Here is a 13,103-nt window from a genome sequence, read left to right on the forward strand (position 1 = left end):
TTGATGATCAATATTAAAGTCCTTAACTGTTGTTTGAAGTGTCCTGTGGATGAATTGGAAACTATATTATAATATTCCCGCACTTTTGATTTTTCACTTATCATTTAAAAGTGTTTTACAGATAAATTGTGGTTTTGAAGTAGGTGACCAGCGGGGTTGGTGTCTTGGAACATCAGCTCGTCTGAAATATAATTGTTTGCTTTCTGATTGGTTTAAACCTTTAATTTAATTTCTGCCAGGAAATCAAAGTTTACTTCTGTCTGCCTTTTCCCTCCTCGCAGAGTGAAAGATGCTGACTGCCAGTAGTGGAACAGCTCCTCTGAGGAACATATCCCTGTAAAATCTTCCCTGAAAATCACCCGGAGGCAAATATTCCGCCTGTGATGGACCCTCGGAATACTGCTATGTTAGGCTTGGGTTCTGATTCTGAAGGGTTTTCTGGGAAAAGCCCCTCTGTGGCAAACCTTGGCACGTTGGTGGGCAAGGGGGAAGCGGAGCCCGAAGGCTGCAGCAAGGACGAGGAGGACGGGAAGAAGAAGGGCCGGGAGGGGGAGAATGGGAAGAGCGAGGCCCTGAGCGAGGCCCAGCAGTTCTCCGTGAAGGAAACCAACTTCTCCGAGGGGAACCTGAAGCTGAAGATCGGCCTCCAAGCCAAGAGGACCAAAAAGCCTCCCAAGAACCTGGAGAATTATGTCTGCAGGCCTGCCATAAAAACCAGCATCAAGCAGCCGAGGAGGGCTCCCAAGGGCGGGAAGATGACGGATGAGAAGAGCGAGCACTGTCCTCCCAAACAAGTGAGTGGGGTGGCCCTGGGGTGGTTGGCAGGTCCTGGGGCCTTTGAGCTGTGTTGGGAAGCTTCACCATCCCTGCCCCATGGTGTGGTTCCGTGTGACCTCTGATCCTGAAGCTTCTGGAGTTGGGAATGGTTTGGTTTCGTGGCTGTTGACGGGGGGAAGTGCTCGGTCAGGGCTCGACACCGTCGTCGTTTCAACAGCAACGAGAGACAATCCCCCTGTCAACTTAAAGTGACATCTCTGGCAAGTGATGGTGTGAGTTTTAGTCTCTTTTATAGAAGAAAGTGGAGGTCCTTGGGGGTCTTACCTCTGTTGGGATGGGGTTTGGGTTCCTATTTTGCTGTTGGAGTCAGTGGGTTTCCTGTCTCTCACCTGTCACTGCCACAAACAGCCTGAGCAGGGTCTGGAAAGCCAAGGAGACTTTTCCAGCTGAGTTACAAACCAGCCTGGTGATACCATGGCTATAAATGGAGTGGCTGGAGGGATGTGCCAGGGGTTTTCCAAAGGGAAGGAGGTAGCCCTGCCTCCTTTTTGTTTGTGTGATCTGCAGGATGTAACAAGTAACAGCAGCAACAGCAGACAGGGAGAACGGGATAGATGGCAAGAATTACAAATAACGTTGCATGGATGCTAAATTTTGGAAGTGTTGGGCTCCAACCTGCTCTTTTTGCCAATACACATGAAGGTTTTGCCAATACAATGTTAGGATGTACCCTTAGGTAGCCCTGGCAGGTGATTCAGCAGGGGAATCCAAGTCCCTGGAAGCTGGAGACCTTCCTTGCTGTGGGATGTCTGTTCCACAGGGCCCCAGGGCTGCAGGGTTTCCATCTCTCCCACCTGTGTCCTGCGCTCAAGGTCCCTTTCAGCCCAACCCATTCTGGGATTCTGGGATTCCAAGGCATAAACTGTGCCCTGAAAAGACAAGTGTGCTGGATGTAAGGACTGAACTGGCTTTTTCCAGACTCCACAGTGCAGTTGTGTTGGGTTTTCCCTCCTGGGGAGTCAGAGGGGTTTTTCCTCAGCCTGCAGACCAAGAAATTCTCAGAATTTATGTTGCATAACATAAACTGTTGGCAGTGGCCTTTATTTCACATTCTCCCAGCTCAGAACAAGCTCATTATTCCTGAGAATTTTTCTGACTTCCTCTTGAAAAACGCTGTAAGAGCAGACCCCAACTTGTCATTATACTGATGGCTTTTTTTTTTCCTTCTTTTTTTTTTTTTGGTCCAGCAAGGCCCTGTTGAGGTGAGTTGAGTGTTTGGCCAGCCTGGAATATCCAGCCAGTGATTCCTCTTGATGCCAGGATTCAGGTGGCACTTGCAGCTGCAAATCCCTTCCTCAGGGCAGGTTTAGGGTGAATTAGTCAGGGGAGGGTCGGGTGTTGGGGTGTTGGACTGGATGATCCTTGTGGGTCCCTTCCAGCTCAGGATATTCCAGGATCCTCTGGTTCTCCCAGCTAAGAGCACCTTTGCATCTGGAGACTTTCCCATTGCATCAGGAGAGTTTTTACCAGGGAAAATAATCAAGATTTGGATTTGGATGGGGACAGGAGGGATTCTTCCCCCTCGACATCTTTGTTTATGTACCAGGTTTTCCTTCAGGAGATCCATCCCATTCCAAGTGGAAATCAGAAAGGGAAGCAAATATTAGTGATATTATATATATGTATGTATATATTTTATATATACATAATATGTATATATGTATTTTATATATGTGTGTATTTTATATATATATATAAAATAAATATATGTATTTGCTATCATATAATATAAAATAAGCTATATGTATTTTAATAGTTACTATATTAAAATCAGGATCTCTGGTTATATTTTATATATATAAAAATAAGATATATCTCGTATTTTATTATAATATAAAATAAGTACTATATGTATTTTATACATATAAATGTATATATGTATTTTGCATATATAATAACATATACAATATAGTATTATACATTATAATTCATCGATTATATGTATAGCCACATATATTGTGTTATATTATACAATATAGTTATGTATTCTGATATAATAATATATCACATATAATATATATTATAATCCATTAGTGATATTATTGATGTGTGACACCATTGATACCACCATGGGTTGTTAGAAATGACACCAAACAGTGTCCTGCTGATTCCTGAAAAGGGACTGGAAGTGTCTGTGTGGAAATAAATGGGAACCATGGCTTAAAATATTCCTGTTTTGAATATAATGCCCCAGGGATGTTTTTTTGTCTTGTTACCACGAAATAAAGCAAGTTTTAGCTCTGAAAATTACCCTTCAGCAGAGGGAAGTGATCCCTAAATCTCTGCTTTCGATGGAGAGGAGGGGAAAGCAAATGAATGACCAGCTCAGAGCCAGGTGTGGCCTCACCTGGAGCTCTGACACTGAACTTTCCCTTCTTTTGGAGGAGGAATAATGGATTGGAATGAAAATGTAGCCCTTGCTGTGCACTCAGTGAAGCTCTGAGACACAAAGAGGAGCAGTGGAATTCCTCTCCTGGGAATACCAGTGCAGAAATTAAACCAGGAGGAAAATCCTTTGCACTTCCACGTCTGACAGGCTCTTTCTCAAGCTTGGTGCTGACAGGGCTGCTGAAACTTGGGGAGTGTTATAAAAATAGAGGGTTTGGCTGCTTGCTGTGAGTGAGGGGAGTCACTTGGAATCCCAGAATCTCCCAGGTTGGAAAAGCCCTCTGGGATCATGGAGTGCAGCCCTTCTGTTCCCAACTGAACCCTGTCCCCAAGTGCCACCTCCCTCAGGGCTGGGGATTCCTCCTCTCCCTGTCCCACTGCCCAACCACCCTTTCAGTGAGGGGGTTTTTCCCTGTGCATCTACACTTTGTCCTCCAGAAACGTGTGGACATACAAGTTAATGAATATTTTTTGTGTGTGTGTGGAGAAAATCACAGAAAGGGGAGACTTAAAAAAGTCTGAGATTCTCAGATGTGAAGAGGAACAAAGTTAGGGGGTGCTGCAAGAGCCAAGCACTATTTAATTTGCTTTTTTGACACTGAGTGTGGAACTGGGATTTCCTCCTTTCAGGAGGTGTCCCGTAGCAGGCAGACATTAAGCCCAGAAGCCTGAGCCTTGAACATAAATGCACATAAATCCACATTTTTGGCCCTGTTAGGGGGCAAACCCATGTTTTCCCCGTGCTGGAGGGTGGGTGTAGGCAGGGCCATGGCAGAGGGGCAGTGGTGAAGGTGTAGCAAACAGGAAGAGGTGATAGTAGCAGCCTGTGTAACTCTAACTCAGAGTAGTAACACGGGGCAGCAGGTTGGGACTCGCCCTCCTGCTCCAGCTCCTTATTTCTGGGTGAAAACTGCTGAGTGCAGGATTCTGGAGCTCTCTCTCTTGCCCTGGGTCGTGCAGGGAAGTTTGCTGATGAAATCACAACCACTCAGAGGTAACAAAGCTAAAGGAGTGATTTCTTTTTTTAGTAGCTTGAGAATATTTCCTGCAGCATCTGGGACATAAGTTTGTCTTTTTTTTCCCTGGTCCTTCGTTCAAACTTGCTCTTAGAAAAGCCTGCAAAGTCTGGGAGGTGAAAAACAAACAGGAGACACTTATTTGGGGAATTCTGTGGGATATATTGATGCCACAGTTCCTGTGATTCCTCAGCAAGCTCGTTGGAATTGTGGCCCAAACACTGGCCTGAAGTGCAGCAGCTCAGACAACGATGGGGAGATCTGTGTGTGCACATAAAAACCCCTTTATTGCAGTTTCATGAACAAGCTGGTTCCTTTCTGGCTGTTCCAGAGGGTGGAAACCGAGAGGATCTCGGGGTTTGCAGCTTGGTTTTAGGGTGAGAAGTGTGAGTTTGACAGCAGGCTGGAGAGGAGACAGCCCTGCTCCTGGGAAGGATCATTTGCTCCTCAGCCTTTTGCACCCAAGTACCAATCATCATCACAGTAAATAATGATCTAGTAATAATAAACCCCGGGATTGTGCTCTAACAACAGCTGCTTTTTTAAGAATAAAGTCTTTTTTTTTGCTGTTGGGGCCTGTGGTGGCTCTGGAATCACAGAATCATTCGAGTTGGAAAGGGGCTTTAAGACCAGCAAGTCCAACTGTTCTCCCAGCGCTGCCAAGGCCACCAGTGATGGATTGTAACTCATTAACAGTTCACATCAAAACTACCTGGAATTTTTATTCCTGAAAGGAGTGGTGCAGGTCTAGAAACCGTGTGTCCACACGGGAGAGTTGGAATTTTCAGTTCAGCTCAGTCCCAAATTTAGAATAATACCAGTCTGATGGAAACTTCCAGGTTTTGTGCAGTTGTTTTGGGCAAGGCTTTTAAGCCAGACAGTTGAACTGAAGGTGGCACAGGAACAGATTATTTTTTAAAGCACAAAGTGCTTTTTGGTGTAGTGTTATCTCACCCTTTTGAACAGCTTTGCCCCCAGATGAACCATTTCATTCCATCTGAAACCGGAGGAACCTGGAGCAGGGCTGGAAATCTGGGCTAACGAGGCACAGAATTCCAGGAAAACTGTTTTAGGCCATTTTTTTGTGGCATTTTCACCTGGTTTGGGCTTCAGGTCTGTCCTTCCCACCTCACGGAGTGCCTGTGTGGGCACCAGGAGTTATCCCAGGGGAGAGGGCACCTTTCCTGCCCCTGCTGCACTGGGACAGGCCTGGGTTGGAGGGTATTCCAGGGGGAATTCCTGAGCATTTCCATAGATTGGAGCTGCCCCAGGAGAGCTGGGCTGAGGGACAGGGTGTGCCTGTGGCCACAGGCTGTGACAGCACAGCTCTGCCCCGGCACTGGGGGCAACCTGACCCCAAAAATCCCTGAGGGAGAGCTTGGATCAGGGAGCCAGGGATCCCAGGACTGAGGGAGAGCTTGGATCAGGGAGCCAGGGATCCCAGGACTGAGGGAGAGCTTGGATCAGGGAGCCAGGGATCCCAGGGACTGAGGGAGAGCTTGGATCAGGGATCCCAGGGACTGAGGGAGAGCTTGGATCAGTGATCCCAGGGATCCCAGGGACTGAGGGAGAGCTTGGATCAGGAAGCCAGGAATCCCAGGGAGAACTTGGATCAGTGATTCCAGGGATCCCAGGGAGAACTTGGATCAGTGATCCCAGGGATCCCAGGGAGAGCTTGGATCAGTGATCCCAGGGATCCCAGGGAGAGCTTGGATCAGTGATCCCAGGGACTCAGGGAGAACTTGGATCAGGGAGCCAGGGGTCCCAGGGAGAGCTTGGATCAGGGAGCCAAGGATCAAGGGAGAACTGGGATCTGGGACCCAGGGATCCCAGGGACTGAGAGAAAACTGGGATCTGGGCCTAGGGATCCCAGGGACTGCGGGAGAGCTCAGATATCAGGGATCCATGGACTGAGGGAGAGCTCAGTCTCTATCCCACAGGAATATCCTGTGGGATACTCCTCAGTGACAGCAATACTTCCCATTCACTTTAACCAAAAATCTGAATTTTTTTAATAATATAGAATTGCAAGAACAAACTTTGTGAGTTATGTTGGAGTTTTTTAGTGGTTTTGCAGCCACTGCAACCCTCTCCAAAGGTTTCATGCTTTGTTCAAGGTGTCTCTTCTGGAAGTTACCAGAGGAATTTTTTTCCTTAAAAATTCCCCCCCAAAACGTTCCTGTTAATCCCACTGATTGTTAAGTGGATTTATGGCCAAAAAAAAAACAACATGAAAAAAATTTCCCATATAAGAATTTTGCCTTTCAAAATGCTGAAAAAGAGCTGTGAACTTTTTTGGCTCCTTTCTGACATCTCACCAGACGTTTCTCGTTTTGTTTTTCCGTGTTCTTTGAAATCATTTTCACTGTGCTTGGAGATTTCCCTCACCCTCAGATGAGAAAGGAGCTCTCCAGGGCACTTGCCTTCAGCTTTCAGAGGCTCCCTGTTTGATGCTAAAGCCACGTTCTCAGAATCCTGGCAACTTGCTCAGATCAAAGCTGGTGTTTGGAAGGGTTTGCTTAGTTATGTGTTTATTATTTAAATATCTGCTCAAACTTCCAAGCTCTTTGTTTGGAGATGGAGGTGGATTGGGAAAAGCAGAGGCACTGTGAGGGCACCACAGACCCTGGCTGAGGGGTAGCAGAGCACACAGAGGAATCAAAGGAAGAGGGAATATTGTGGATACTCAGCAGACACAGGGCTGAGGAGTTCAATTCCCAAGGACACATTGAGGTGAATTTTTCAATCCACTGAACAGAGAAGGTTAAAGTTTCCTTCCAAAGTTCTTTTCAGGATCTCAGGCCATGGGAAAGGGGTGTAACTCTCTGAAGGTTGCCCAGCACTGTTCCAGTGCTGTTCAGTGACTCTGCATCCCAGGGATTCCCAGAGCTGGAGGTGGTGGGTGCCAGGAGGTTTTCAGTTTGTGTGTGTTTGTGGTTGGAATCCCGGAATCAGGGAGTGGGTTGGGTTGGAAGGGATTATAAAGCTCATCCAGTTCCACNAGAAAGCTCATCCAGTTCCACCAGGGACACCTTCCACTATCCCAGGTTGTTCCAAGTCCTGTCCAGCCTGACCTTGGACACTCCCAGGGATGGGGCATCCATGGAATAACCTGTGCCAGGGCCTCACCACCCTCACAGGGAAGGATTTCTTCCTTAATATCCAACGTAAATTCCCCCTCTCTCAGTTTGTGCCCATTCCCCTTGTGCTGTCACCCCAGTTCCTGAGGAAGAGTCCTTGTCCAGCTTCCCTGGAGCCCCTTCAGACCCTGGAAGGTGCTGTGAGATCTCCACACAACCTTCTCTTCTCCAGGCTGAACAGTCCCAGCTTTCCCAGTCTCCATCCATAGGGGAGGGGCTCCAGTTCCCTTATTGGCTCCTCTGGATCTGCTCCAGCAGTTCCATGTCCTTCTTGTGTTGGGGGCAGCAGAACTGGATCAGAACTTCCTCCTCTGAGCTCAGAGCCTTCCACTCCTGAGAGACTCCCCTGCCCTGCAGGGGTGTGTTGGGTGCTGTGTGTGCAGACTGCCCTTCCAAAATGGAACATCCATTTATTGGGGTGTTCCCAGCGGGCTTTGGGAAGGTGACGGGTGTGCAATTTGTACAGAATAAATAAATTTCAGATTTGTTTAGGTCAGAACTGGGAATAACTGCGGGTTTGAGCTGCTCCACGTGTGTCCCTGTGCAAACAGGAGACTGATTTGACTTGTTTTATTTCACTTCCCTTATTTTTCTGGCTGTCAGTGGTCTGCTGGGAGGAGAAGCTGTTGCTGCAGGAGCTGGGGGTGTCCTGGGACACGGCCCTGCTCAGCTGCTGCTCAGCACCATGTGAGCTCCTCAAGTGCTCTCACACTATAAATAGCCCAGTGCATTGTTGTCAGTGGGGTTTTATTAACAAACAGCAACAGTATTTTTGGAGAATGTTTATAATTGGGGGGGCAGAATAAATGGGTTGTATTTTGGGGCTGGCAGTGAGTTTGGGTTTCGTTAAAGTCAGAAAAGCTTCAATGTGTCTACTGGTTTAAAATTTTGCTTTAAGTATTAGTAATTTATTAATATTGCCAATATTTACATAATCCATCTATTGTAATATTTACAATATTTTATTATTGGATCTATTATTACTAATTTTATTTAAATTGATAGGTTGGTGAAGCTGTGCTCATACAGTTACCCTGTTACTGGAGCAGGTATTAATCATCTCAACATCAAAAGATACCGTGTTACTCAGAGAGATACTTTGTGCTCTGTTCCTAAAGACTTTTTTGTTGTTCTTTTGACTCCTAGGACCCTTCAAAGTCCTACAAGAAAGCTGGAGAAGTGGCACCGGTTGAGTTACACGCAGAAGAAGGTGTCCAAGTAGAAACAACCCCTTTATCCAAGAAAGTTTCCCCGTTGCACTCAGAAATGACGGATTACATGAAGTCATCTCCTCCCACCCTGATCAGCAGCCATAATTCCGATTTGAAGGACAGAACAGAAATCAACGGAGCAACAACTGTCACAGAGAAGCTGGCTCAGCTCATTGCAACCTGTCCTCCCTCCAAGTCTTCCAAAACAAAGCAGAAGAAGCCCGGGAACGGAAACGCGTCCGGTTTGGTGAAAGACTCTGGGAAGAAGCCGCCAGGAACCATCAGTCCCAGTGGGATGGTTGGTAAGGATTTGGTGAAGAAGCTGCCGGGCTCTGGGATCGCCGTGGGGCTGGTGAACAAGGACTCAGGGAAGAAGCCATTGGGGATTGGCAGCACAGCCATACTGGTGAACAAAGACTCTGGGAAGAAGCCCCAAGGGATCGGCCCCTTGATTGGATTGGTGAGCAAGGACTCTGGCAAGAGGCCCCCAGGGATCAGCTCTCCCCCCGGGATGGTGCACAAGGACTCTGGGAAGAAGCAGCCGGTGACCAGCTCTGCAGTTGGATTGATCAGCAAAGATGTGGGGAGGAAACTTCCGGGGATCAGCACTCCAGCTGGATTGACTACCAAGGAACCTCTCAAGAAGCCAGTAGGGATCAGCACTCCAGCAGGGCTGGTTAACAAGGACGCTGGGAAGAAGCTGTTGGGGGTAAATAGTCCTGCAGGTCTGCTCAGCAAGGATTCTGGGAGGAAGATGCCGGGGACCGGGAACGCGACGGTTCTGAGTAACAAAGACTCTGGAAGGAAGACGCCGGGGATTGGCAGCCCGGTGGGACCAGTTAGCAAGGACTCTGGGAGGAAGATGCCAGGAATTAGCAGTCCAGTGGGATTGGTTAGCAAGGAGTGTGGGAAGAAGCCGGCAGGGATTGGCAGCCCGGCTGGTTTGGCCAACAAGGACTCTGGGACGCTGAAGGCAGATTCCCTCACACCCACCTCGGAGCCCTTTAAGCTTCCTTGCAATTCCAACCTCAGCAACCTGGAAGGCCACGAGCCCGCGGATTTACTGAAGGAAAACCCTACCAGCAAACCCTTCGAGAAGCACGTCGTGAGGCAGAACAAGGAGAGCATCCTGGAGAAGTTTTCCATTCGGAAGGAGATCGCCGAGGTGGGCAAGGAGATGTTCAACGAGGGGATGTGTGTTCCCCAGGATGCCTTCTCCTCCAGCGAGAAGGGGGGTTACGAAGCATCCAAGCACGAGAAGCAGCCCCCAGTGTATTGCACTTCACCAGACTTCAGGACAGGAGGTGCCTCGGAGGTGTCGACAGCCAAGTCCCCGTTCAGTGCAGTGGGAGAGGGGAATCTCCCCTCCCCTTCCCCCACCGTGTCTGTCCCCACCCTGAGCAGGAGCCTCTCAGCATCCTCCTCCCAGCTGCCATCCAACTCATTGCACTTAAGCTCCACGGCAGAGCTCCTGGAAGGCATCTCTGATCCCGTGGGCAAGACTCCCTTTTCCTCTGACAGCATCCTGGGGCTGAGCAGGACCCTGAACCACCCCCTCGGCGCCGATTTCAAAGGTGCTGACAAAGATTTGAGCGATTCAAAGGCTTCTTACGTGGAGACTTCCAGAACCAGTCCTTCCACGGGGAAAAAGCCCATTCTGGCAGCTGAAACGAGCATCCACGCCACTGTCACTCCTTCCGTGGTCAGTTTTACCAGCTTGTTCAGCAGCAAGCAGTTCCTGAAGATCGGGGCGATCGCTGCATCCGATAAATCCTGCCAAGGAGCGAAGAACCTGAGCAGCACTCAGCAGTCGAAGCCTCTGAAGAAGAGAAAAGGAAGGAAGCCCCGATGGACTAAAGTGGTGTCGAGGAACACGTGTCGACCTCCGAAGGGTCTGGAGCTGGAAAGGTCGGAGCTTTTCAAGAACATCTCCTACAGTGCACTGTCGAGCAGCAATTTGGAGCAGGCCAAGTTCCTGAAGAACATCGGGTCGTCCTCGTTCGTGGAGCACGAGTTCGTCAAGCACCAGCTGCCGAAGCTGAACGAAGCCAGTGGCCAGTCCCTGGCACTGCTGGCTGAGACTGACAAACCAACCCAGAAGTTCTACAGCGCCCACAAACAACCCTCGAGCTTGTGTATGGCGGATGATTTCTTGCCTGACATGTACAAACCCAAAAGAGGAAGATCTAAACCCAAGGAGATGCCAGAGCTCGAAGGTCCCCCCAAAAGGACTCTAAAGATTCCGGCCTCAAAAGTCTTCTCAGTGCAGTCGAAAGAAGAGCAAGAGCCTCCCATTTTGCAGCCTGAGGTTGAAATTCCCTCCCTGAAGCAGAGCTTATCGGGACAACCTTTTCCTAAAAAGAGAGGGAGACCTAAAAGACAGATCAGGTCATCAATTAAAACGAAACCACCTATTCTGTCCGTGGCACCTTTTGTTGGAACAGAGAACTCGAGCAAGATGGGGCCTGAAAGTGAGCAGCATCGACCTGGGGAGTTCTTTGAGAGAAAGGACCAGCTCCGAGGGCCTGAAGAGGTCCAAAGCCCCAGTATTTGCAGCATGAGTGATTTGGAAGTAGACTCAGACAGAAAAGTTGCCAAGAGAAATAACGGACAGTTAATGAAAACAATTATTCGAAAAATAAATAAAATGAAAACTCTGAAGCGAAAGAAACTCCTGAATCAGATCCTGTCCAGTACAGTGGAACCAAATACCAAAGGGAAGATGCAATCCAAGCTCCACAACACGGTGTCGACTCTCGCCGCCACGTTCGGCTCGAAGCTGGGCCAGCAAATCAACGTCAGCAAGAAAGGAACGATTTACATAGGAAAGAGGAGAGGGAGGAAGCCCAAAGCCGTCCTGAACGGCCTCTTGGCCAGCAGCGCCGCCAGCCTGACCGTGCTGGAGAAGTCTGCCCAGCAAGCTCCCGGTACGTCCCTGGGCCAGGTCCTGCCCCACCTGCTGCCTCCCGCGGGGAACCCCTCGGAGGTGCTCCCGTCTCCGGTTTGCTCCCAATCGTCGGCCGTGAGCGGGGGGCAGAGCCCGGTGAGCAGCGACGCGGGGTTCATCGAGCCCAGCCCCGTGCCCTACCTGCACCTCCACTCGCGGCAGGGCGGCGTGGTGCAGACCCTGGCCATGAAGAAGGCGGCCAAGGGCAGGAGGAGGCTGTCGCCGCCCACGCTGCTGCCCAACTCGCCCTCCCACCTGAGCGAGCTGACCTCGCTCAAAGAGGCCACGCCGTCCCCCGTGAGCGAGTCCCACAGCGACGAGACCATCCCCAGCGACAGCGGCATCGGGACGGACAACAACAGCACCTCGGACCGGGCGGAGAAGTTCTGCGGGCAGAAGAAGAAGAGGCACTCCTTCGACCACGTGTCCCTGCTCCCGCCCGAGACCTCCACCGTGCTCGGCAACCTGAAGGAGAAGCACAAGCACAAGTGCAAGCGCCGCAGCCACGATTACCTCAGCTACGACAAGATGAAGAGGCAGAAGAGGAAAAGGAAAAAGAAGTACCCCCAGCTCCGGGGGAGGCAGGACCCCGATTTCCTCGCCGAGTTGGAGGAGTTAATCAGCCGGTTAAGTGAAATTCGGATAACCCACCGGAGTCACCATTTTATACCCCGGGATTTGCTGCCCACCATTTTTAGAATAAACTTCAACAGTTTCTACACCCACCCTACTTTTCCTTTAGATCCTTTGCACTACATTAGGAAACCTGATTTAAAGAAAAAGAGAGGCAGGCCTCCAAAAATGCGGGAAGCTATGGCAGAAATGCCCTTCATGCATAGCCTCAGCTTTCCCCTCTCCAGCACCGGGTTCTACCCCTCCTATGGCATGCCTTACTCCCCGTCCCCCCTGGCAGCTGCTCCCATAGGATTAGGTTATTATGGAAGGTACCCTCCGACTCTTTACCCTCCTCCACCCTCCCCTTCTTTCACCACCCCCCTGCCGCCACCTTCCTACATGCATACAGGCCACTTGCTTCTCAACCCCACCAAATACCACAAGAAGAAGCATAAACTCTTGCGCCAGGAAGCTTTCCTCACCACGAGCAGGACCCCCCTGCTGTCCATGAGCACCTACCCCAGCGTTCCACCCGAGATGGCCTACGGCTGGATGCTGGAGCACAAGCACAGGCACCGCCACAAGCACCGGGAGCACCGTTCCTCGGAGCAGCCGCAGGTTTCCATGGACACTATCACGGCCAACAGCTCCTCCAGAACGGTTCTGGAGTCCTTGAAGCGCTACAGGTTTGGGAAGGAGGCCGTGGGAGAGAGGTACAAACACAAGGAGAAGCACAGGTGCCACATGTCGTGCCCGCACCTGTCGCCTTCCAAGGGTTTGCTGAGCAGAGACGAGCAGTGGGTCAGGAGGGAGCCTTCGGAGTCGAGTTCCTTGGCGCTGGGCCTGCAGACCCCGCTGCAGATCGACTGCTCCGAGAGCTCCCCGGCCCTGTCCCTGGGGGGGTTCCCCCCCGGCTCGGAGCCCGCCGGCACCGAGGAGCACACGAACC

General features: G+C 50.1%; 1 protein-coding gene across 1 annotated transcript in view; it reads left to right on the forward strand.

Annotated features, from left to right (window-relative positions):
• Window positions 1-271: 271 nt before the first annotated feature.
• Window positions 272-13,103, forward strand: part of ASH1L (ASH1 like histone lysine methyltransferase) — a 58,599-nt gene continuing 45,767 nt past the window's right edge. Inside the window, exons 1-2 of the mRNA XM_029958149.1 lie at window positions 272-794; window positions 8,528-13,097. Of these exons, the coding sequence (XP_029814009.1) occupies window positions 384-794; window positions 8,528-13,097 (4,981 nt within the window). The 5' untranslated portion in view covers window positions 272-383. The remainder of the gene's footprint in view (window positions 795-8,527; window positions 13,098-13,103) is intronic.

This window comes from Manacus vitellinus, unplaced genomic scaffold, assembly GCF_001715985.3.
Source record: "Manacus vitellinus isolate BGI_N305 unplaced genomic scaffold, ASM171598v3 scaffold_142_pilon, whole genome shotgun sequence".
Classification (NCBI taxonomy): domain Eukaryota; kingdom Metazoa; phylum Chordata; class Aves; order Passeriformes; family Pipridae; genus Manacus; species Manacus vitellinus.